Genomic DNA, 24,966 nt, shown 5'->3' on the forward strand with positions numbered 1-24,966 from the left:
CGATATTATTAGCCCTGTCGATCATCTGGGAAAAAAAAAAAAATGTGGTTAACCTAGTCTCTGAAGTGTGTTCACTTTGAAGTGTGTTTCTCCATGCATCTCCTAGACTTCAATACAGCTGTCACCACAGTCTGGCACCAAAGCAAGATTCACTGGCGTAATGTCCCTTCCTTCTTTTTTAGCTTCCTTGAACACTGTACTGGGAAGCTACAGAATGATATAAAACCTCAAAAACAATTTTGTGTACTATTACCACTCAAAGACATTGCAGCCATTTTGTCTGTTTTGACATTTCTGATAGCTTCTGCACAACTTGGTTATTGTGGCAGAAAGTACACAAAAGATGAGGCTCAGAACAATTTGTAGACCCATTTGCGTCTCCATTTTTGCTCCTGAACGCAAAATATGTAGATAATCTTTTTCTTTTTTAAATCATAATTTCTATCTTGTAAAATAGGCTGAGCTTCCCCACTGCAACCGCAGAAATACCCCCTGGGCGGGAATGAAAACATAAAGGAGAGTATTTCAGCTACAAGAGGCTTTTGTCAGTTCACACAAAGCCTGGAGGCAATTTTTGGACTGACTGAACACTCATGCAACTGAAAATTGTGTTGTTACACATTTTGAATAAAGGTGCAATGGATTATTATGTTGCAGTTCTTATCTTTTCTCTTTTATGCCCACTTTAATCAACCCAGTATCTAAAAAAAGGCTGTGCTTAGAGTTACTTCTTGTCCCTGAAATATATTACCCATGCAAATCAGATTTCATGAAGACACTGTGCTCAGAGATTGATGCAGTTGAGGAGAAATGATGTTCCTTAAAAATTATTAAAGGTGCTAAATGATGCTGCCAATCATAGCAAATGGCTGCTGTAACACTTTCTCCTTTCTTCACACTAGGTGTACCTTTCCCCAAGAACTTCCAGCAGGTGTGCAAGAAGATCCTGAGCCGCCTCTTCAGGGTGTTCGTGCATGTTTACATCCATCACTTCGACAGCATCTGCAGCATGGGCGCCGAGGCCCACATCAATACCTGCTACAAGCACTACTACTACTTCATCTCAGAGTTCAACCTCATTGATCACTCTGAACTGGAGCCCCTGGTGAGACAATAGCGTGACCTCAGATGTGTGAGGGTGAGGAAAGGGAGCAGGAGAGAGGGTTGTCAGTATCACTCTCATAACTGTCAGACGAGCAGAAAATATCAGCCGTGCTGCCATCTATAACCTTGCTGTGCAGCATGCTCAGTGAGTGTATCATCATGTCTGTGTGTTTTCCCGGCTAGTGCACATGTAGCGCAGGGACAATGACAGCTTTCTTTGTCCTCTGAAGCCACACAGATCACCAACCTTTGTAGTAGACACACAATAAAACAGTAGAGCTGTGTTCTACCAAAGATGTAATCTTTTTTTGTCTCTCAATTTTTCATCATGAAAGAAGCTTGTTCTCCCCCCCCCCCCAAAAAAAAAGAAAATTCAGTCTTTATCTTTTCACCCCCATGCTGATGGAGAGTTGGGTTTTTCGCAGTCCACAAAACATTTCTAGAGCTTCACAGTAAAACAGTGTCGCCACATTCTCCTAAACAACTCAAGTACTGTAGATGGGGACATGTTCTAAAATGTAAAAAAGAAAATGAGAAATGTTTTGTGGACCACGAAACCTCACCTGACTTTCCATCTGCATAAGGCTGAGTAGATGATGACTCAATTGTCCTTTTCAGGTGAACTTACCTTTTAACTGCTTTCTAGAAATGGTTTGGTTTGAAACAACAACCCTCATAAGAGAAGTCTGTGACTTTTTGCAGTCGTGTCATAAGGCCGAGTTTGTATTTTTTTTGTTTTTTCGAACAAACAGACCTCCGCCACGTATAAGCAGATGGAGGATGGTCAGTGAAAAGCTTCAGTTATCATCTTCCAGGTTGTGTTATTGCAAAGTGAAACAAGGATGAGACTTCTATGTCAACACAGTACAGAAGAGATAAATCTTGTAACCAGACCCTTTTATTGCCCCACCCATAGTGCCTACTGCAAGAAGTTTTGCTGTTGGTCTTATAGGAACAACAGTTTTAATGTTCTTCATATTGAAAGATGCACTTCATTACAATAATTCATCGCTGAATGGTATCTGAGTTTGATCTGTTGAACATGTCCTTTGTTTTCTCTTCCTACAGAAAGAGATGACAGAGAAGATATGCAACTAAACAAAACCACATGGACAAAGGAGTTTACACTATGACGTTATCTGAGCCCTGTGAGAATTCATCGGCTTCAAAACAGCTCAACAACACTCAAAACAACGAACAATTTCAAACAAAGTTTTATGAGTTGTTTTCTCAGCAGAACTGGGAAGGTCCACTATCAAACCACACTTCTTCAGACTGTGGTACTGTGTCTTCACAGAGGTTTTTACTTAGAATAATTATGGCCCTTCATGCCATCAGTATAGGACTTTGTGTAGGTTTATGATACTACATCTCCTGTGCTTATGCTTTTTCTTTCCTTCTGTGCATGTATGTTTATATTTGATCTTTTTTATATACAGTGTCGAGTCTTATTTTGTTGAATGAAAGTTTGTTTTTGTATGTGATGTCAGTGTTTTTATAGTTTGAACATAAAAATGCAGCTTGAAAAAATAATCAATCAAATGTTTTTTTATGTATTGCACTGCACCACAAAAATATTTAAAACATCGAGTCATGATTTTGTTTTCAGATTGAAAGTCAACGCTGCAAGCTATCACTGAAGTGAAGTGGATCATATGTTTGTTTTTAAGGTTTGGTCTGCTACACGGGCTGACTTAAGTTTCAGGCCAAAACCAACACAAAGACAGAAGTCACCTGATACATGAAGACAGTCTTTAAGCCCATTTCCACCGGTTAAAGGAAAAAAAATGTTGAAAACTAAACTTGATGGAAAAACATTCCTATGGTAAGTCATGATTATGAGATAAAAAGTCATGATTATGAGATAAAAGTCATAATTGAGTGATACAAAGTTGGAATTATGAGATAAAAGTTATAATTATGAGATTAAAAGTAATTTTGACTTTCTTCTTCATTTTCTTTTTTCAATCTCATAATTATGACTTATCATGCTATTTTTTTTAATCAAGGTTTATTTTTTATCATTTCCTCCCCTTTAATTGGCTGAACTGGGCTTCCATATTGCAGGGATAAACCCTTCACTACGAGAATAATAATGATGAAACATTGTAGGTATGTGGCGTGAGCTGTAGGCCACTTCCTCCTGCCAGTGATGACCTGCCAAGCCTCTGAGTGAGAGTGTAAATAAATACAGACCATCATCATGCAATAAAAATGCACGCTACGTGGACGGGGGCGGGGCGGGGCGGGGAGTCAAACCAAGTGACGTGTCAGTGGCAGCTGTATTCTCAACCAATGGGAGACGGAGGAATGCAGAAAGGAGGCGGGGCGAACGGCTGTTTATGTGTTTTCCCGCCGTGTGCGTCACTGACTGTCTTACTGATGGATGGCAGCTAGCGATGGAGACTTACATCAGCTGTCAGAGGCTTTGACAGAGGGGACCTGGCTGGTTTGGATTGGACACAGGGTCCAGGTTAGACGCATATGTATTGCATATCTGTTTTAGTTTTAACGAGCCCGCACCGGTGTGTGAATACAAACTACCGAATGGACGTTAATCGGCAGGAGAAGCGAGCTAAGGGTTCTTGCTAGCTAGCTAGCTGGTGCTAACGACAATAACAGCGTCGGATTGTACAGTCAGCAGTTAACGCTAACTCTGTCTTTACGGATGGTCTGGTTGTTTTTTATACATTACTCCATCCTGGTAGGGTTGTCCTGGTATTTGTAGCAACAGCACTAATGTTAACGTTGTAGTTATTGTTTGCTAGTTGCAGTAACGTTACTGACTCGATACACGCTTGCTAACCGATCAGTTTAATCAGTAAGCTAAATATCTACCGTCGCTTTGAGCTGCTGTAACGTTAGATATTATAGCTAACTCGATGCTAACGTCAGTATGCCAATGCATCCACTTACCGTAGCATTACGTTACCTTTTAACCGGCAGAAGGCTAAAGCTAACCTATCAAAACAGACTGGACTTGAACCACCTGCGACTGTGCTGCCACTCAATAACCACAAACAAAACGGTACAAGATTTGATATAAGAGGGTGGAAGACAGGAAACCACTTCAAGGTGTAATCGACTGGTGATTAATGGACTACTTTTGTTCTTATTTTTAATCCTTAACATTAAATTCATTGACGTACAGCCACTTTGAAATGTTATCATGTATATGTATGCCCTTGTTGACGCAGTTTGTTCCGGACAGCCTCAATATGTGTGTTGTACTCTCAGTTGGCAGATATGGTGAGGCACAGCATGATGACAGAGCTGCAAGCCTTCCAGCACTCCCTCCAGGTAAGCTGTGACCTGTTGTTGATACTGGTGATTTCAAAACCTCTAACTTTCCTGAAACAGGACGTGTTTGATATGATCGAGCTGCCAGAAAGTAGTGTGCAGACTGTCAAGGTTATCTGCACAGAAATGGAGAAGTTTCATCACTCTCCATGAGTCATGAACACTGACTGGTTGTGTAAATGCTTCTGGTAATGTCCAGGGTGAGATAAGGCCTGTCATTGTGTTTCCTGTATTCTCATCAGGCCAGTGTTACGGCGGGACGTCACAGGGGGAGATAAGCAGTTGTTGGTGTAGGTTTAGTCTGCCGAGGACTCTTAATAAATTATTAGAAAGTTAGTAAACGGTTTCCAACGTTTCACAATGAGAAGAAAGCGGGAGAATTACCTACTGTTTTTCATGCTTTCTCTACTGTACCATAGCCTGATCTTTCTGACTACTCTCGCACTTTCCCCCCCACTCTCCCCCTTCCATGTGGCCCCCTTCTCTCTGTTCCAGGGCAACTCCCTGGCTGTGGGCCAGGTGGGGCAGAGCTGCGGGGGAATTCAGGAGAACGGGGTCGCTTCAGAGGAGAGACAGCACCTTTCCCAAGGCCCTGCAGGTACAACAGCTCTGGAGCTACTGGATTTTATGGTGCACACAGTAACACACCGGAGAAGTCTGTCCTGTTTTAACTTGCATGTGGATTCTTCTGAATTGCTGCAGAGATTGAGAAAAGCCAGCCAGTGAACATCCCAGACGCAGCTAAGAGAAAGAAGAAGAAAAGAACAAGAGCGACGGACAGCTCGACGGGCACTTTTGATGGTAATGAGGCTGATATTATTGGTAGACACATTAATATTGTCTTATTCAAGACATAAAAAAGTAACACAAACATATACTGCAATCTCATGTGTCACATTTTCTTCAGATCTCTACAAGCTGACAGATGAGGTGCTTGGTCAGGGAGCTTATGCCAAAGTTCAAGGATGCATTAGTCTGCAGAATGGACAAGAGTTTGCTGTGAAGGTGAGTCATGATATACTCAAAACAAACACAGTCACACCAACCAGAGCATTACAAAGTGTTTCAGAACAAACAAAAACACAACACTCAAACATGCAGTAATAAAAGAGAAATAAAACGTATAACAATGGATGATTAAAACCATAAAAGCACCAAAGATGAGTTAAAAAGCAATTGGTACACTCAAATAGAGCCACACAAGACTTTGGTACTACATTACCAAGTTAATGAACCATTCACAAAAGCTGGCTTATGTTGCACCTGATGGAGAATCTTGACACACAAAGTGTGGAAATAGTTTAAGATACATTAGCAGAAATACTTTAATGTGAATCATATCAGGGTCATCACTCATCAAACACGCCAGCTTGTATGTATTTTTATTTAGGCAAATAACATTGCACTGTTTTTTTTGTTTGTTTTTTCCCTAACAAAGATCATAGAGAAGAGCGCAGGACACAGCCGCAGCAGAGTCTTTCGAGAAGTGGAAACTCTTTACCAGTGTCAAGGAAACAGGTGAGCACATTTAGTGTTAGAAATGTTTTAACTTAATTACAACTAAAGCAGAACGAAACAGACGCTAATCATTTGGGAAATGTCTTGTTGCAGGAACATTTTGGAACTGATCCAGTTCTTTGAAGACAGCTCCTGCTTTTATTTGGTGTTTGAAAAGCTGCGTGGAGGTAAGAATAAATGAATAACTCAACAGCTACATCTGCATACACGCTTTTCAAATGACTCACTGTAAACACACTGATTGCTTCAAGTGATTGTCTTCTCTCCCTCCAGGCTCCATTCTTACACACATCCAGAACCGAAAGCACTTTGATGAGCTGGAGGCCAGTAAGGTGGTCAGGGACATTGCCCAAGCTCTTGACTTCTTACACACAAAAGGTAGGTCGGCATCCAATCAGCTACCAATGAGAAGAGCTGTGTTTTTTTTTCCCCTTTAATTCGTCATGACAGTGACAACGTGACGGTGACAATGTGCTCTTCTGCAGGCATTGCCCACAGAGATCTTAAGCTGGAGAACATCCTTTGTGAATACACTGATCGGGTAAGTGACTTTCAAATGACAAGAAGCTTTCAGAAAGACGTTAGTTGGTCCTAGAGGTATAGAGAATAACGATATAATGTTTTCCTCATCTTTCTACTTAGGTGTCCCCAGTTAAGATCTGTGATTTTGACTTGGGAAGTGGAGTGAAGCTCAGCAGCGCCTGTACACCCATAACGACCCCAGAGCTCACCACACCGGTAACAGTCCAGTTTTTAACTCGTAGCACATACAAAGAAACAGAATCAGTCAAATTTATAACTGTTATTTAATTCTTCAATGTGTGTTCGATACATTTTCCTTCTCTTAGTGCGGCTCGGCAGAGTACATGGCTCCAGAAGTGGTGGAGGTGTTCACTGATGAGGCCTCCTTCTACGACAAGCGCTGCGATCTTTGGAGTCTCGGGGTCATCCTCTACATCCTGCTGAGCGGCAGCCCCCCCTTCACAGGCCACTGTGGCACTGACTGCGGCTGGGACCGTGGAGAAACCTGCAGAACCTGCCAGGTATGCTCACCTAGTTTCCATCCCACCAGATAATCCTTTAAGTGTTCACTTCCTACAATGTTAACAGCACAAAGGTAAATAATGCTTCCTTTGTCACCACCCTATGGCATGTTTTCATGTTTTCCAACAGCAGTAACAACAAAGTTGTTTCTTTCTGTCATTGCGTCATTGAGCTGGAATGTAGTGCGCTACTAGTATTTTGATATTTAAGATGAAACTATTTGACCACAGCTGTTGGCTAATATCTTTGTTAAAAATGGGGTATGTTATATGGTAGATTGATAGGAAAGAGGGAGAGATGATGATATGTAAGGCCCCTTGGAGGAGTCAAACTACTAACATTGCAGTAACATAGTATGCGTATGGTATAGTTATAACAGATGGTATATTGGCTATAAATAGCAGCCATGCTGCTCAGCAATAATCACACTACATGTGCCTTTAACTTTGGTCACATCTAATCTAATTCTATTCCTGAAGCAATGAGGAACAAAAAGCCTGTGTGACTGTATAGCTTTGATTTAGTTGCGACTGCCTCTGTACTTTGGAACAACATTGTTTTTCTCTGTCATCACCTGATTATAATCAGAGTCTGGTTTTAATGTTTAATCTCTTGGCTCGGGAGCAACTGGAGGAGCAACATGTAACCTCTCTCCCATAATTAGTCACAGATGTGTGCTTGATGTCAGAAAACACCCACGAACAGTCACTCTAAAGCTAGTCTGATTTTAAGCGCTGAGACTGTCACTGTGCCTCAGTTTTACAGGGTATTGTGTCATATTCTCTCTTCAGAGTCACCTGTTTGAGAGCATCCAGCAGGGCAAGTATGAATTCCCAGAGAAGGACTGGGCTCACATCACAGAGGGGGCACGGGATCTCATATCCAAGCTGTTGGTTCGGGATGCAATGCTGCGCCTCAGTGCTGCTCAGGTCCTCAAGCACCCTTGGGTGCAGGGGGTAGGTATTAAGACTGCAACTACTGAGCATGTTGACATTTGTACAGATACTTGAGAAGACATGTATAGCTATATACATGTACACACAGATGGGTTGTAATATGTTCTTTATTACACCACCACCAGCCTTTATCCTTTATCAGGTCACTACTTTGGTAGTTTGATTGTTTTCATGTTTAATTGATAATCATCTTTAAGTCTATAAAATGCCACATGAGTTATGAAAATGCTCATCACAATTTCCCAGAGCCTAAAGGGACACCTTCAAACCACTTCTTTTTCCAACCAACAGTCCAAAGCCTGAAGACTTTTCATTTACTGTCATAAATGACAAAGAAAAGCAGCAAATCCTTACATTTTAGATGCTGAAACTAAAAAATGTTCAACCTTTTTGCTTGAAATATGACTTTAACATTTAGTATATTATATGAATATTTGGAAATATTAAGTTTCTTGTTACAGATGATTAGTTGACTAATCATTGCGACTCCAGGAGGTATCATTACCTCTGTGCACCAGAGTAGCTGTTTTGTTCGTTTATATTGTCTGATATGAGATCACTGTGTGACTCATTGAGCACTCCTTTTATTTTATTGAAAGCTGTGATTTCAAGTAATTTATTCATTTTCTTTTTTTTTTACAGAATGCTCCAGAGAGAGGTCTTCCAACTCCTCATGTTTTGCAGAGGTATGAAAAACAGCTTTGACAGTCATGTCTAGTGTGTTTGTGACATTTATAAGATGCTTCAGACTTAATTGTAGTATTTTAAAATGCTCAGTAGAGGAAGTAAAGTCATATTGTGCTCTTTAGACACGTTTATTTTATTCAAAATCATTCATCCTCTCGTGCCGCCGTCTTCTTCCAGGAACAGCAGCACCAAAGACCTGACCCAGTTTGCTGCAGAAGCCATCGCCTTCAACCGGCAGCTATCCCAGCACGACGAGCAGCAGGAGGACGTCGGCGCCATCGTTTGCTCCATGAGGCTTTCTCCTCCTTCCAACTCCAGACTGGCCCGCAGACGGGCACAGTCCAACGCCCTGCGTACCAGGGACTTCGCGCCAGCATCAGACAACCTTGCCGCTTGAAGGACCAGCAACAAGTCCCCTCGTCATTGTTTTCTGACTGATTTTTAAACCTCTGCCTACTGCTTGTGAGTGTGTGTTTTTTGTTTTTACAAGGAGCCTCATAGGGCCCGCCACACAGTATCAGCGGTGACTAAGTGTCCTTGGTGTTGAAGCTCTTTCCCATGGCCAGTAATCTTATCAACCAGACAGAGTTTGAGCACCAAAAGGACAGTTTATCCTCGGAAACTTTGTTGAAACTCCTGATGTTTGTTCAGGAGTTTAAGCTGCCTGAACTGTTTCATTCGAGAATAGTTTCAGGTTTATTTTTTAAAGTTCACAGATAAGATGAAAAGATTTATGATGACCCCAATACATCAGAAACAGCTCTTAATGCCAACTATTAAACATCTAATCAGCACGTATCATTAACACAGCATTACATAGGTGTAGCACAGTTTCGCAGCTGTGTCTGTCCTTATTGAATATCATCTAATTATAGTGTGTTTTTAGAATTGTCTTGTCCAACTGTGAATTGGTTAATATTTTATTTTATTTAAATGCTACTTATTGCTTCTCAGTCACTGGAGGAAAGGAAGTAGTTCTCTTTAATTTTTTGCCTTTTTTTAAAGCATTGTCAGTGTATGTGATTTGATGTGTGTGGACGTATGTGGTTTAAATGATAAGAATGGCCGACACTTAAAGGAGGTGGTCCATCTCTGGAGATGGGCTTTTCTTCGTTTTACCTATTGAAGTCATTCTTGTTGAGGGTGCGTAGAATTAACAGAAGGTGCAGGAATGTGAATGGATCTTGAAGTTAGACGAAACCCTTTTGTATTTCTTATCATATCACTTCAACACAAGCTACCTGTAGCACTGATGTACTTTAAAAGAAGTCACTTATTCAGCTGATCTGAAAGGGAGAATATTTTATTATTTATGATCAGTTTGGTCCAACAATGTGAATTCGACGCCTATACAGTAATATTTATCTTTTTAAAGGGTTTTTAACAACTTTTTATCCTCATCAGAGTCCAACATTACCTCAGGCTCTTTTTTTGCACCACGTTTTGTACTGTATAAATGTGACACCATCCAAAAAAAAAACCTTAGCTTAGCTTCTCATGGTCTTATTGATTTGATATCCGAGTGTTTTTTTAGTCTAAATGACTTGTTTTTCCTGTACGTAGTTAATGAGACGAGTTATAGCAGTTGACGTTACACTTTGTAGAAAGATGGAGGGTACTGGGGATGGAGGGATTTATTTTTATACAAGTGTTTGTATGTTGTTTAGTTTTGTAATTTTGGTTCTGAAAGATTTATGGATTGACCATGCTAAGACTTCTCTGGGTTCAAGTTGCTGATATTTCCTTCTGATCCTTTTTTCTTTTTAAAGAAATATTCTACTTTTTTTGTTTGTTTCATTCATTGATGACCTTTGCTATGTCTCAATGGAGTCACCAAAGGCAGTCTATCACTTTTATTCCACCTAACCCTTTTAATTTCATGTGTTGCCCATTAAAAGACTTCTGCCCTGATTTCACACTGTTGCCATGGACACCCCAGCCGTATAGCCACTATGGACCTTCACAAGCAGAGATGCATTAGGAAGCATCCATTTGCTATGTTAAGCCCCTCTCACTGCATTATGAATCATAAAAAAGACTTGTTTGTTTTTCCCCCATTGACTTGTAATTACATCAGATGAGAAACTGTAATTGGGGAGCAAATATGGAGCCCCATTGACATATGTCATACAGGATCATTTGCATAATGCATATTTTCATTGGTATGCTGTGTTCTCAATAAAAAGATCCTCAACGGCTTCTCCTGTCTAATCTGTGTTACATCATTTTACTCCGTGTCCCTTTACCTTGAGGAGATTTGAGCAAATGGGTTTCTCTTCCATAAGAGTTAATGTGGCTCCTTTCAGTGAGGGTGCTTATGTGCCGAGTGAAGCCACAGGAGGAGGGTGTGATGGATGAAGCTGCTCAGACACGGAGCAGAACGCATCGCACTGACAGAAGCTGTGTCCTGGTCAATTCTTTTAAAGAAAGGAGAGGCTGCGTCGAGCAACTAGCTACTGATAACTATCTACTTAAGGTCCTAAAGGCCTTAACAACAAATGAGGACTTTATATACGAAAACAGAATCGTGTCCATTACAGTAGACGGCTAACCATTTGAGCTGGACTACCATGTCCCAATCACCAGGTGGTGGATCCTCAAGGCCTCGTCCGCAATTCTCTTTGTTTATTGTCTTTCTGTCTCGTTTTTTGTATTTTTTTTTCAGTCTGTTATGCACCAGAGGGTATATTCTACCTATTTAGATTCAGCCATTTCATGTGTTTTATTTAAAAAATATAACACTGGGTCCCTGTTCTGATTTTTTACAGGGTAAAGACCTGCCGTGTCTTCAGTGAAGCACCTTCCTGTACATACTGTTCTTTGTTTGTATGCATACATTTACTTCTTCTTCAAGTTCCTTTTTCCCCTCCCCCTCGTCTCTTTTCTTCTTTGCCTACAGTGTTTTGTTCATATACATATTGTTAAAAATAATGAACATATATATGAAAAAAAAATTATAGAATTGACATTTGAATAGTTTAATTAAAGCTAAAAAACAAAAGGTCTTCAGATGTTATCTTAATATAGGCCCAACAGTCAGAATATACCCTTTGACACAATACATATTATTGTATTTTAAGTCAAAAAGAAGGTTAAAAGTACTTCTTACATGTTATTTAGTTGAAAAATATTGTTTTGACCTGTCTGGATTTCTGACAATGACAGGATTTAACAGTTGATTCATGGTTTCCACTGTAGTGGACATCCACTTCCAAGTAAAATATATCCAAAGAACCAAGGTTTTGTCATGATTTTTCACCTTCACAAAAAAATAACATTGAAAAATTACTTTGTGATTGAATAATTCATGCATGGAAAGGTTGACATTTTTTGCAATTGAACCGTTCAAATGTCCCTTTATCATGATTAAGAAACAAGAAGCAGTAGTAACATTCAGCCCACCCATCCTGTGTCTTTGTGCCCCCTCAGTCTATCAGATGTTAATGTCTTCAGTGTGTCGCTACACTGCGCCTCATCTGATTGGACAGTTTGTTCCAGAGCCCTCTGGCGCCCCCAGTGATCCATCCTCATCATAACCTGTGGTGTGTGAACAGCAGCTCACTGTGCTGATGTTCACCTGCCGGAGGGAGAGAGCCCTCCAGCTCCTTGGCTCCTGCAACACATAATGATGGATGGATTGTAGGTGTGATTGAGGTAAGTGAGCTGACAAAACAAGATAATAATGTTGGTTTTTGTGGTTCTTGTTTGTGAGTTGTGTGTGCGAGTCAGACATCGTGACTAGCAGAGAGGAAACGGTTTAATGATTGTAAGGTTGTTAGTGTTTGGTTTTATAATGATATCAGTGAGACCATTCAATGTCACAGTGGGTGTAACTGATTAGCTACATTTATGGAGGAAATTTAATTGCATGAGCTTGATTGCATTTTAGGAATTACTTTTGAATGAAATGTTTGAAAAATAATGTCACAGATAGGGCTGCAACTATTCATTATTTTCATTATTTCATTATTTTTTGGATTAATGATTAGATGTTTAATGTATAAAATGTTAGAATACGGTGAAACATGTCAATCAGTGTTTCCAAAAACCAAAGATGACGTCCTCAAATGTCTTGTTTTGTCCACAATCCAAAGATATTCAGTTTACTGAATTAAAAATATTCATATTTAAGAAGCTGGATCTGAATCTCACACCTTTGCTCTTCTTCACCAGCCCCTCCACCTTCATCTCTCTCTCTCTGAAGTGATGAGTTCAGTCAACTGAACATCAGCCTCTCTGGGTCTTCATGAGACATGGTGCTACCTGAAAAACCCTCCAGACCATCCGCTCCCAAGCAGCTCTCCAAGCAGAGCTCCCTGCGCCACCAGAGCCTGCCCTCCCCGGCGCTGTGCTGCGCCTGCGGACTCTGCATCATGCTGGCTGGCATCAACATCACCCTGGTGGGAGCTTTCGCTTTTGGCACCTTCGTCCCCACTGGCAACCCCCCCATCATCATCGGGCCTCTTCTCTTATTGATAGCCCTGGCCTTCTTCACAGCCTGCTGCGTGGTCAGCAGGAGGCCCCCGGCCCACATGGCCCGCAAGGCTAAAGGGGGCGAGAAGTGGGGGCTGATGAGGATGGGGACGGTGGCGTTTGAGATGGAGACCAGCGAGCACACGCTGCAAGACACCACAGCTGTCCAACTCAGCCCTACCAACTCCCCCTCATCCTCTCGCAAGTCCGACTCCAGCCAGGGAGCCACTGCTCCGCCTGCAGGATGTCAGGATGGTGCCGGTGAGCGGCACATATCAGAGATGTCTGACACTGGTGTCAGTGGAGATAACCCCACCTTGACCTCTGGCTGTAAGGACATTGCTCAGAACACTTCCTCTACGTAGCATGGACTTTCCTCTGAAGACTGGCTGTTGTTTCGCTGTTTACAAGGTGGACATGTGCTCTGATTGTAGCTTATTCGGTGTTGTTGAATGTTTATTGCTCAGTCCCAGGATGTAACAGTTCTCTGCCAGAACAGAAACAAGAACAGCAGATGATACCTTAATCCAAGTGCCTGTTTGTGTATTTCCTGTTGTTTCAAACATCCAGCTAAGGCAGATTATCCTGCGTGCACGTCCTACGGATTGACTGCGGTTAGTGCTTGCCACCATCAATGTGTCCAGCCAAGCTTCTCTGAGTCATGAAAGCTGCTCCTGTGTAAGCCGGCTAAGTCTCAGCCACAGTTTTTCAAACACTTTCACAAAACTGTTATTTTTTTAACTTATGTTAATGTCTGCATCTGCTGCATTGAGGGAGTCGATATCTGTGTCAGTGTTGGATAGTCAGGAACAAATTAGTGAATGTGTATTTAAAGTTGTTGTCATCATCATTATGATATTACTCTGGCATGTGTACATTTTTAAAAAAGAAAGTTGAAAGTGTATTTGATTGTCAGTTTTTGGTGAATTTCTGCAACCACAATAAATGTTCCTTCTTCCATAATATCAGCTTGTGGAAAAAATGGCAAAAATTTTGGGGCCCCAGTGCGTCACGTGACGTTGTGATTACACAGTTGGGCCTCTATGAAAACTTTCTTCGAAACCTTGCGGACTTCCTGGGGTCTTGGTGCTACCTTGCTTACGGCAATTACAGTTAGCAGCAGTTAGCGGTTACTATGGTGATAGGCTGCCCCCTATTTGTTTGGAGTATTAACTCGACAGGTTGCCAATTCTTACATACTGCATCTTTAATATAGTACGTAGCCTATGACATGTTCAAATGTGAACATATCAGTGGTTTGCAGACTCATTAACTCCCAACATTTTGTTGTCACGATGGGCTGATTTCTGTTTTAGGATGAAAAAAACCCCCAAAACAATCACAATAATTTAACAAAAACACTTTTTATTTTTGTTTGACACACACACAAAACAGCACACACACATCAGGCTTCATTAGAAACATACACAGGTTGTGAAGATAATTCATTTGTTATCTGAGAAAAGCCAGCGGCGGCAGTGCAAACAGCTCCTTCCTAACATGTCGCCCATAACTTGGCATCTGACCCAACAGCTGCTGCTGCAAAGGCGAGAGTCCTGTTTACTCAACGTTTTACATCTGCTGTCCACAAACACAGCAAGACACACAGTGTGATCCCCGCACACACAAGTCCAACCACTGGAAAAGATAACAGAACAGCCACCGCCTGCTGTTTTTGCAGTCTATTGTGAATGTGTGTTGATTAAGCTTTATGAATCACCTCCAGTAGGCAGTGTGGGTGTCTGTAGTTATCCAGTGAGTCAGAAACACCATCGGTACTGTTTCTATGAGGAAGATGACAAGTCAGCCTGATCTCACTTTACTAAATAAACTAGTAATGAGGTCATGTTGCTCTGAAGGATGGCACAGGGAAATTCATTTAGCGTGGAGCCTAACAATAGGCTATTTTGTTAAAGTCTCCACAGTTCTTCCATCATTTACTGCCAGTCTGATGTTAAATGAAGACGTACATGAATGAGACGTGGTATTAAAGCTATGATTATAATTCAGGAAAGGAAAAAGAACCATGCTGTTAATATATGAAGAATATCTTTATTTGTGCTCTTGGATAACATTTAAATTGCAATAGTACTTAGTATAAAACTTGAGTGTTATACCTTATATGGAAATTCAGGTCCAGTAGTAATGACATATTTGCAGAACATCCTAAAAATTGTAAAATCGTCCCCCTGAGTTTGTTAGAAATAAAATACAGTGCTATTTTTTGAGTGTTATCCACCTGCAGAGATAAAGGAGGCTGCAATCCAGCTCTGATGTAACACTACTGACGGACACCTTTTAGGCCTACTGGTGGTGAAATGGCTGATACTCAGGTTACATTTTTAATTTTAATTCACTGTGTTATATGTGTTTCTGTAAAGCACTTTGTAACTGTGTTTTGAAAGGCGACACAAATGAAGTTTATTATCATTACTATGCGTCACAAGGAAGCAAGCAACACAATATACAGCCATCCCATCAACTGTGCATGAACAGGAAAAACTCTTGAATATTTTCTAAGTGAAATGTGAAAGATTTGAGGAAGTTTCAAAAGGTTTGTCAGGCAGAAAATAAATAAATAAATAAAAATACTTCCCTTTATGTACAATAATGAACAAAAAACCTGAAAAATGCCTCTGCTGGAAAGTAGAACAAGGTCCTTGCCCATGTCTGTCTCCAGTACTTCAGACTCTCTCTGGGAATCCTTTCTCTACTTTAACACCAACAAACATACCGCTGTGATAATAACCACACCGAGGGTTTCTGGTCCGAGCTCACTCAGAAGACCGACACAACACAAACAACAAAAGAGACAACAGAAGCTGTTGTGGGTTATTTAATCAGAATGAGTGTTAAAGTTTAAATGGCTACACTGAGTCGAGGTGTCGGCAGTTCTGTTATTGCATCAGAAATTCATTGAGTGTCTGAAGGCCATGCATTGAATTCATTTTATCAAAAAGGTAACAGTCACGTTGCCCTGAGTGATAGCAGAGCAAAAAATTATAATCCACTGAATCTCTTTCTATCAGACTGCAGCCTCACTTGCATCTTTATTATTGTATTGATTATTGCATGATTCCTCAAATGCTACTGAAAGCAAAACATGTCTTTGATAATTGATAAATACACAATATAGCCATAATTTGTGAGACAATCTTATTTCATTCCACCCCCCGCTCATTAAAGTAATGATTTCTGAGTTTAATAATGACAGTGAGGCTGAGGGCTCATAATCACACGAGTGTCAGTGAGAGCTGAATGATTCACAAAAGACTGCGGCTGAGGCTATTACTTTAATGCAAATAGTGATTTAGTCATCTAGCCGTTAGAAAGAGGAACATGTTCAGGGACTGTACAATGAACTGGATTCAAGTACAGCTCAGTTAATGGTTATTCATGAAGCTTCATCATTATGATCCAGAACATTTTTTACCACAAAATAATGTATCTCCATTGACAGAGATCATCTAAATCTGGGCTTATGACTCCACCTAGTGGCGAGACGAAGGCAGAGTAAGACTTCTGATGAAGAAATGCTTTAAAGTAAGTAATGCAACTAAAAGGGGTCGTTCTTCTTCAAAAGGATTTTTTTTGGTAAGGAAAATGGGATGTCAGGTGAGAAATGACACATCCTGTTGTTTCCTCCCATTGTGGCGGTCAATCGTGAATTAATCAGAAGATGCAGAGTATTTCTCCATATTTACAATAGCAAAAAAATACTAATACTAATAAAAAGCTATAAAGCAGATTCTAACTAAACAAACAACAGGGAAATCTTCCTGCATCACTGTCCAGTTTGGACTTCGTCCACTAGGGGGCAGTATCACCTTTCACGTGGTCTTTGGAGGCCAGGTTAAGATTCGCGTTCAAGTCAGAACATTTACTGGGTTTGTTTTGATCTAGTCTTCAGGCTTTCATGATCTATTGAATCATATTTAATTAAAAAAACTTAGTCCAGCACTTTTAACTTGCTTTACAAAAGTTTAAAGTTTTACTTTAGAAAATATACTCAGTTGTATTTTAGTTACACCTGGCTCAAACTAATGCAGTCCTGTCTTAAATTCTTCCTTCATGATGGTCACATTGATCAGTTTTTATTGAAACTGTTTGAGTTGAGTTCAGAGAGTTCATTCTACAGGCTGCTGTTGAACTGTAGTGTGTTTTTCTACCAGGTCATTTAGTCTGCCCTCAGGGATATACAGTAGGTGTCATTTACACCGTGTACTGGCGACCACCACTTTTTAAAATGTCCAATTTTGTCCCCATCACTTTTTACAAGCATAATTACTTACAATGGTGCTAAAGAAACAGCTTTTATCGAGAAATGTTAACTAACAAATGTCTTAACTATCAATTATGTAATTGTTTTCCTGCCTTAATTATTTACTAATACTACCTCATACAATCCCATCATTACATTGTCTAAAAATCACAACTATTGAAGACCATTCAAGAAACAGTTTTCAACATAAAGTGGCCTTGCTCAGAGACATAAATGACATGGGAAAATACTAGCCTATAGTATTATTGCAGGACTGTTGCTCCACGTTTGTTTGAGGTTCACTGTTCAGACTGATGCGTATGGAAAGTCTGACACCTGTTTTCGCCTTCATCTGTTCAAGTTTTCACCGTGCTCACCTGAGATCTGATAACAATAATGATTCAATATTCATATGCAAAGTGTGATGTGTAACCTTGAAGCCTCCAGTGCCTAAAAAAATGTTTTAATCAGTCATTCACTGAGAATGGAGTTTTTAGTGGAGTGGTAGACGTCCAGCAGTTAAACTTTAGAAGTTTTCTGGACTTTTCAATGATGAAGAAAGAGCAGATGTAATTGTAGAATTTTTAGAAATTATTGATTTATTGACTTTACTTAAATACAAATATCAGGTTTGATCTTCACTGGAGTATTCTCATTATATGCAACTTGTACTTCTACTGCTACATCTAAGGCAGATATTGTACCCTTTACATGTCAGCTACTGGTTACTTCTCAGATTGCAATTTTTCATATCCTGTCCAGTGAAAACCATGTATCTCCAAAGTTAATTGAGCATTCCTAAATAAAATATTTAAAAAACCCTCTTGGAAGAGCTCGAAAATACAATGTCGGGAAGCTGGGAAAAAAAAAACAGGCTAATTTTCTGAGCTCTTGAAAAGTTGAATTTTTAGAGATACTTTATGGTTCTCACATGACAGCGATGCAACAGACAAATGATGATTTTGTGGAATATGATGCATTTCTGTAGATTAATCTACCCAACAGTATATAAAGTAGTAAAAATTAGCTATAAACTTAAACATTTACAGCAGTAAAATACACATTAATGCAACTGTAATGTTACATCAGAAACATCAAATATAACAGTCAGACACTGACAGGGAACATTTTATTGCATAAGTACTTCATTTTGCTGCTCATACTGACATACTTTTCTGAATCAGAACAGAAATATCTACATACCCTTTCCACCACTGAGTGTTTTATGTGTCTTAAAGCATGCCTGGTAATTACAGTGTAACAAATAAAATAATAATAATAAAAAAAACTCATCACTACTGAGTTGCAAACAATCTCAAACATTTTCACTCAACTGTTGGTTTGTCAAGATCTTTAATGTCCATAATGAACTCAAAGTTATGCTTATTTCCTTATTTTTGTTTGGTTGGACTTTTCTCATTACTTACTTTCCGACATCCATAGTGTGCGGAGCTCGAATGCACCATGGCTTCTATCTGTGCTTGTTGAAAGTGCCTGGCCATGCTGCACCGTCCTTGGGCCTCCTCCTGCTTGCAGCTCCCAGCGTTTCAGAGGGATGTGGCGAAACCTCCCGCGGCCCTGAACCACAGGCAGGTCGTCTCTGAACCGCTGCCTGGAAAATGCATTTCCCACAGGTAATACACTACGCTCCCAGATAACCGGAAGATAGAACAATAGCAAGGTTACAGTGTCTTTGACCCCCTCTGTGAGAATAATCATCAGCAGGTGAGTGACCCCGTGTGTTTCATGCACGCTGAACTTCCCGTACACAGGCCCGGCGTCATGTACAAGCCATTTGTCTTTCCAGCCCACCTCAGAACAGCCGTTTAATATCCCACCTCTTGAAATGAAGTGCCATTAATTTGATTCCTCCATTCAGTTTGTTTCGAAGCAGAAGCCGGCTTGATCTAATTCCTAATGACTGTTGTGAGTGCTGACTTGGCTATTGTAAAACAAATGATATCTCTGTCCTGTTGGAATAATCCTAATCTATTTCAATGGAAGGGGGCCGTATTAAAATGACAAAAGCGGGGGGAAGGGGGGATATTTCCATCTCATGATAAATGTGCAAATGTCCACCAAAGCTGAATCAGACACCACATTTTAATGGCCTGATTGCTCGTTCATTTCTCGCCTCATTCTCTAGCAGCCCTGCTCCCTCCTTTTTAATGCGGAGCTGGTCATATTTTGTCCCAGATTAGTATAGACGCCGGCTGACAGTTGCCTCTGCTCAAGGTATTTAGAAGACATAATTCATTCATAGATCTAGAAGTGCTCCCATTTGTCATCCCCATTTTTTATGCTCAGTCTCGCCACAGTCGCTCATTCCTCTGGGTGCTCGTGTGTGTGTGTGTGTGTGTGTGTGTGTCAAGGGAGATGAGGGCCAGGGCAGTTTTCAGCTGATGTATTAGCTGGCATATGCAAGCAATGAATTATCAAGGAGGAAAAGGAGTCAATTATCCACTCCTAAAGAGGGGCCGGGCCTGTGTGGCCTAGGGGCCCCTTTCCATATTTACAAAATCATTTCACAGAAAGGTTTGCTGGGAGACCTGGGGAGGAGAGACACACACGCACGAACACACACACACAATCGTCTTCGGCCCTCTCCGAGGCTCAACCTTGCCCCCGCTCCTCACTTCCCTCCCCGCACATGCTCAGTGCCGCCCGCTCGGCTAACAAGGACAGGCGGTGACGTTTTGGATATGTATGGTAATAATCCATTTTATACACGCCAACTCTTCAAACTGATTTCGGCTGAGCTGGAATAGCCACGCCGTGACCGTCAGCCATTTTGCCGTGTCCCAATTCTCTCCCCTGACTCCCCTCGAATCAAAATGGGGCCCTGATTGACTGTGCCTCTCTGACTAATAGAGTGGATATGGTAAATGAAATACCCAGCACTTTCATTCCAAAGTCTCTTACCCCCTGTGTCCCCAGTCACTTTGCCTTGACATATTTTCAGAGATTGAGGGTTCTATCCTGTTTTTGATGAGGACAGGCTGAGACGAGGTGCACGCGGAGGGGACGGCGGCGACGGTGATGCCTCAGAGCACTCGAGACCCTCGGACACGGGCAGCCGAGCTGACAGGGCCTCTGGTGACTGACAGGGCTGACACTTAGGGAAATGAGGTCATTAGACAGCATTATGAGTGGGCTGATAGCTCAGTAATGGGTTTTAAGTTTGGAATTTAACACAGAAGCCCACCGGGGATGGGTGTGATGTGCAGGCGGACAGGTGGGCAACTCTCACGGGCACCAGAGAGAACAGGCTTGAAAAAAGGGATAAGGAAAAGCAGAGAGGAGTAGAAAGAGGACGGGAAACGTTCTAAAAATAAAACACAGCCGACAGTGATCCTCTTTAACAAAGAAATCGAGGAGAGGGTTTCAGCAGATGAGCGACTTTTTGTTTTTGGTCCTGCCCTTCACTTCGAAAGAGTTTCCTCTCATTCGAACGTCCGCACGAACCAAAGAGTGAAAAATGATCTCCTCCAGCCAAACGATTGTTCCTCCAAACTGTTTTAATCTGTCACAGCGCAATCGAGGAGATAGGTACAGATTCCTAAAACAATGAACATTTTCACATCCTTTGTTATGTTGCGGAAGGTTTATAATTTTGCACGCTGTATGCACACAGCTTCCACACAAGCTGCCTTGAGTCTTAAGAAAAGGGCGTCTAAATTTAGCGCCTAACGATAAACTCTTAAGTTATAAGACATAGGCTAATGCGTCAGGGTGTTAAAAACCAGTGGGATAGTTTAGTGGAGATTAAGGGACGTATCAAAGACTTGTGTAAAGCTCCATCAAGAGCTGTGCGGTTGTTTGGTGGGCATCTGCACATGCTTTTAAAAAAAAAAAAAAGAAGAAGAAGGAGCGGCTCATAGAGCTTTGGCAGCCAGCGAGTGACTGATAAAGTCTCAACATCACTCCCATTACTCCTCTTGGCCGCGCTGTGAAAACGAATGGTCCACTTTACTGCTGGCGAGTTCTGTTCAGGAGGAAGATTTAGAGGGGCGTTATGGCCGTCCAGCGGAGGGCAAGACAACTCACAGGAGAGGATGAAATGGATGAGGTGGTCGAGAATGATGGCGGCAGTTTCATTCATTCCCCTGACTTAGTTCGGAGGGGAGATGAATCACGCTCGGCCTCGGCGAGAGGGAAAAAGAAGGTCAGGTTTCCATGGCAGGATTTTTCAGTAGAGCAGATGAGGCGACTCGGCAATACAAATCAAGTCAAGGAGCTTCACAATGTGTTTCGGCTCCGTGTCCTGCAGGCATCTCTTTCACGGCACTCCGGAGAACACACACCTCATCAGAACAGTCCGACTGGTCAAGAAGTGATTTCTGGTTTATTAGAAGCAGACTTGTGTGTGTGTGTAATGTGTGTGCACCCACTTCTGTTTATTTCTAAAGTGTTAAGTATCTTTTGCTTTAATCAGCATCTGTCCTGGAATTCATTATGCTCAAGTGAGCATAAAGCTCTTTCTTCAGAGTTGTGAAAAATAGCAGCCCCTTTCACTACCAAAAGGTGTGGATGATCGCTGTAGCGGGCTTAAGTGACAGGTAAATTGCAGGTTAAGTGGAGAACACAGTCTTTTAACAAGAGACTCCAGGCTCCTGCAAATCCTCCTTAGTCTTTAATCTGAATACAAAAGGCAGGGGCGGGGGGATTAAATCTGACCCCTCAATGTTCTGTTTGTTCCAGACTCCACTCGAGGGCCTGCTGTAGCCAGCAGAAGAGTCCCAGGTTTACATTTCCTTTTGTGCCGTGTGACGCCATTTAAAAACAACACCGTCCACAATGCTGCCTCTTCAGTGGCCAGGACAAAGACGGCCCAGAGTCACCAGCTTCTCCTACCATGTCCACATGTATCGAGCTTTAGATGTAGTTTGGATTCAAGTGAAAGCGACTGTTTATTTAATTGTGGATGAAACGCCACGACTCTGCATCATTATCACAGTTGTGCTGTGGAGGAAAAACAAATCGTTCTTTATTTAGCAGCAACGACGGTTAGAAAGAGGAGAAGGGGCCGGGGTGAGGCAGGCTGTTAGGGCTTGCCGAGAGAAAGGCGCTTTGGGTTGTCAACGTTTTAGAGGCTTAGAGTCAAACCTATCCGGGCTCAGGAGAGAGGAGTCTGGGTGTTAGGCAGGCAGAATGACTCCTGATAGAAGGAGTTTGCGGCTCAAGTCGAGAGGAATCGTCTTGGCTCCCGGATGAGGCGAGGACTAATTGATTCTCTGAAGTTTCCTGTCGCAGAGCCCGATTACAGGTATGACCGGATTAAAAAAGGCGAGGGAAAAAAACAAGGGATCTGGAGGAGGGAAATGGTAAAAATCAAAGAGAAAAGAAGATGAGGGCTGCCATAGACGGATCAGCATCGCTTATACGCATTGATGTGCTTGCTTTTGTGTGCGTTTTGTTTGTGTGTGTGTTTGCGCGCGCGTGTGTGTGTGTGTGCGGTTATGTTCATGTGTACACACACCGGTGCAGCTGTGTTTGATCTCTATACTCAGTGGCAATCATCAGGTCACATTGCAAGGCCCCTCTCACCGGCGTGTTGCACAGGAGCACATTGTGTTGTAGCAGCATGCTTCCCCTAATCACTCACTTCTGGTTAACACGTCTCAAAGCCAGAGGCATGTGTCTCGCTTGCCCATAACAGCCTATGACAAGATTGAGTACTGAGGCCTGTGGGAGCCATAGTGAGGCAGGCTCTGAGAGAGAAGCCTCCAGGAGAAGGAGAGTTAGGACGCATATCTAGACCTAAGCTGTCATGCGTGCGGCTGTAATGGCTTGTTTAGTGGCAAAGTCCAATCTAGGGCCCCAGAGAGCCATTATTTCTGGAGTATCGATCGGGCCCTACGGCCACCACAGCTCGGGCCCCTGTCCCTGATCCTGTTCAGTAATAAGCGTACTCATGTCAAGGTGGTAATTATCATTGATCTGTAGCCGCTGTGACAGAGCAGCGGCCCCTTGCCGTGATTCATACCCGGCGTGGGGCTACTGGACTTGAGGCACCAAATCACCAATCTCACGCAGCTTCTGGTGGCACTGCCATGCCCGGTCCTGGAAACAAAGGAGTTAGGAGATGGATTTCAGTTTAATTAGCAGCAGGAGAGTTTTGCCCGGCATGTTGTGCCAGAGCTCCAAAGTCTCTGGACTAACTCGGCTCTTTTCTTAGTTAAAACAATGAAGCAGCCTAAAAAAGTTACATAAACTTAACTTTCTTCCTAAAGGTGTTCTCTACATCTCTTCTGCTGGTGATAATGTTTCCCCTCCTCTTGTTGTCCTTGCTGTGCGTCGGCCAGGATGCCCTCACCTCTCCTGGGTTATTAGCAGGGAAATCTATCACTGCTGATCTGACTGTGTGTGGTAACCCACAGTGCAGGGAGATGAACAATGCAAGGTATGTAGGCACACAATGTTATCGCGCATGCATTGTCCTGCAAAGTCCATGTCAGTATACTACAATATATGTGGCTTTGTGTTGACTTTTTAATACTTCCAGAGTCAGAGTCATTTCTTTGACATGCTAGTGAGATGACTTCCCTTCTGGTGCTGTCTGGTGGCAACCCGAGTAGAGCAGCACATGTCCAATCACCCAGGATTTTAAAATTTTCTTATTTGTTAAGTCTAAATTTAGCTTTTCTGTATTTGCCCCAGACTGAAATATCTTAAATTTTGGATGAAATTTTGTACAGACATTGATGATCCCCAGTGACTTTGGTGATCCAATTTGTGTACCTCAAACTCCACCATGAGGTTGATATTTTTGGTTTTTAGTATGTCAGATGGATTCTCATGAAAGTTGGTGCAGATATTCTTGGTCCCCAGAGGATTGGTCCTAATGGCTTTGGTAATCTCCTGATTTAATGTCTACTACACCAGCTGGTCTAATTACTCACTTTTTCAATGAAATGCTTCAACACCTACTAGATGTCCAAGCACAAAACTCGGCACGGATGTTTATTGCTCCTCGATGACACCATGAGGTTTTGAGGGAGATTTCTGCACAACATTTGGATGGATTGCCATCACATTTGGTGCACACATTCACGTTCCCTTCATGATGGTGATTCCCAGTGATGGCGTGTAACTAAGTACATTTACTCAAGTACTGTACTTAAGTACAATTCTGAGGTACTTTACCTGAGTATTTCCATTTCCTGCTACTTTATACATCCACTCCGCAACATTTTGGAGGCAAATGTACTTTTTACTCCACTACATTTATTCAATGTATGTATAAGTCACTTGTAATCGTACTTTTGGCACTTAAATTCATTGCAAAAAAAAAGCATGTTGACATTACCATTTTGAAAGCACCGCACGGCTGCTTGCACCGCACGTATAGCCTTAAAGAGACACTTTTCCTTGGCTCATATGTAGCCACTCATGGAGTCTCCATAACAAATAATACAGACCTATAGTTCTGCAGAACCACGCAAACCTATACAGTCTACTGTATGTTGTACTTCTGCATTGGCTATCTCTGATTGAATCTAATTGTACTTCATGCTCATGGTGAACCCCCCACTTGTACTGGGGTGACAGAGGCGTGTGAGGACAGGGAAACAGTGAGAGTCAGAGAAACAGACAGACACACAGCGAAATAGAGAGATGGTG

The 24,966-nt window shown here is 41.8% G+C and overlaps 3 protein-coding genes across 3 annotated transcripts in view; all 3 read left to right on the forward strand.

Annotated features, from left to right (window-relative positions):
• The window catches only part of mob3c (MOB kinase activator 3C), a 13,178-nt gene extending 10,547 nt beyond the window's left edge, over positions 1–2,631 (forward strand). The window contains exons 4-5 of the mRNA XM_084354269.1: positions 903–1,105; positions 2,173–2,631. Of these exons, the coding sequence (XP_084210395.1) occupies positions 903–1,105; positions 2,173–2,202 (233 nt within the window). The 3' untranslated portion in view covers positions 2,203–2,631. The remainder of the gene's footprint in view (positions 1–902; positions 1,106–2,172) is intronic.
• An 822-nt stretch (positions 2,632–3,453) lies between these two features.
• Positions 3,454–10,809, forward strand: mknk1 (MAPK interacting serine/threonine kinase 1). Its single transcript, XM_084354290.1, has 14 exons — positions 3,454–3,577; positions 4,342–4,404; positions 4,900–5,002; positions 5,107–5,205; positions 5,312–5,409; positions 5,843–5,922; positions 6,016–6,089; positions 6,196–6,300; positions 6,408–6,463; positions 6,565–6,660; positions 6,771–6,965; positions 7,758–7,922; positions 8,565–8,608; positions 8,787–10,809. Exons 1-14 carry the CDS (start codon positions 3,491–3,493, stop codon positions 9,004–9,006), a joined length of 1,485 nt encoding a protein of 494 aa, XP_084210416.1. The 5' UTR covers positions 3,454–3,490; the 3' UTR covers positions 9,007–10,809.
• A 588-nt stretch (positions 10,810–11,397) lies between these two features.
• Positions 11,398–14,003, forward strand: LOC311258138 (transmembrane protein 275-like). Its single transcript, XM_084354208.1, has 3 exons — positions 11,398–11,415; positions 12,039–12,263; positions 12,783–14,003. Exon 3 carries the CDS (start codon positions 12,863–12,865, stop codon positions 13,445–13,447), a length of 585 nt encoding a protein of 194 aa, XP_084210334.1. The 5' UTR covers positions 11,398–11,415; positions 12,039–12,263; positions 12,783–12,862; the 3' UTR covers positions 13,448–14,003.
• Positions 14,004–24,966: the final 10,963 nt, after the last annotated feature.

The sequence above is a fragment of the Pagrus pagrus genome (assembly GCF_965226575.1).
Source record: "Pagrus pagrus genome assembly, chromosome: 6".
Lineage (NCBI taxonomy): Eukaryota > Metazoa > Chordata > Actinopteri > Spariformes > Sparidae > Pagrus > Pagrus pagrus.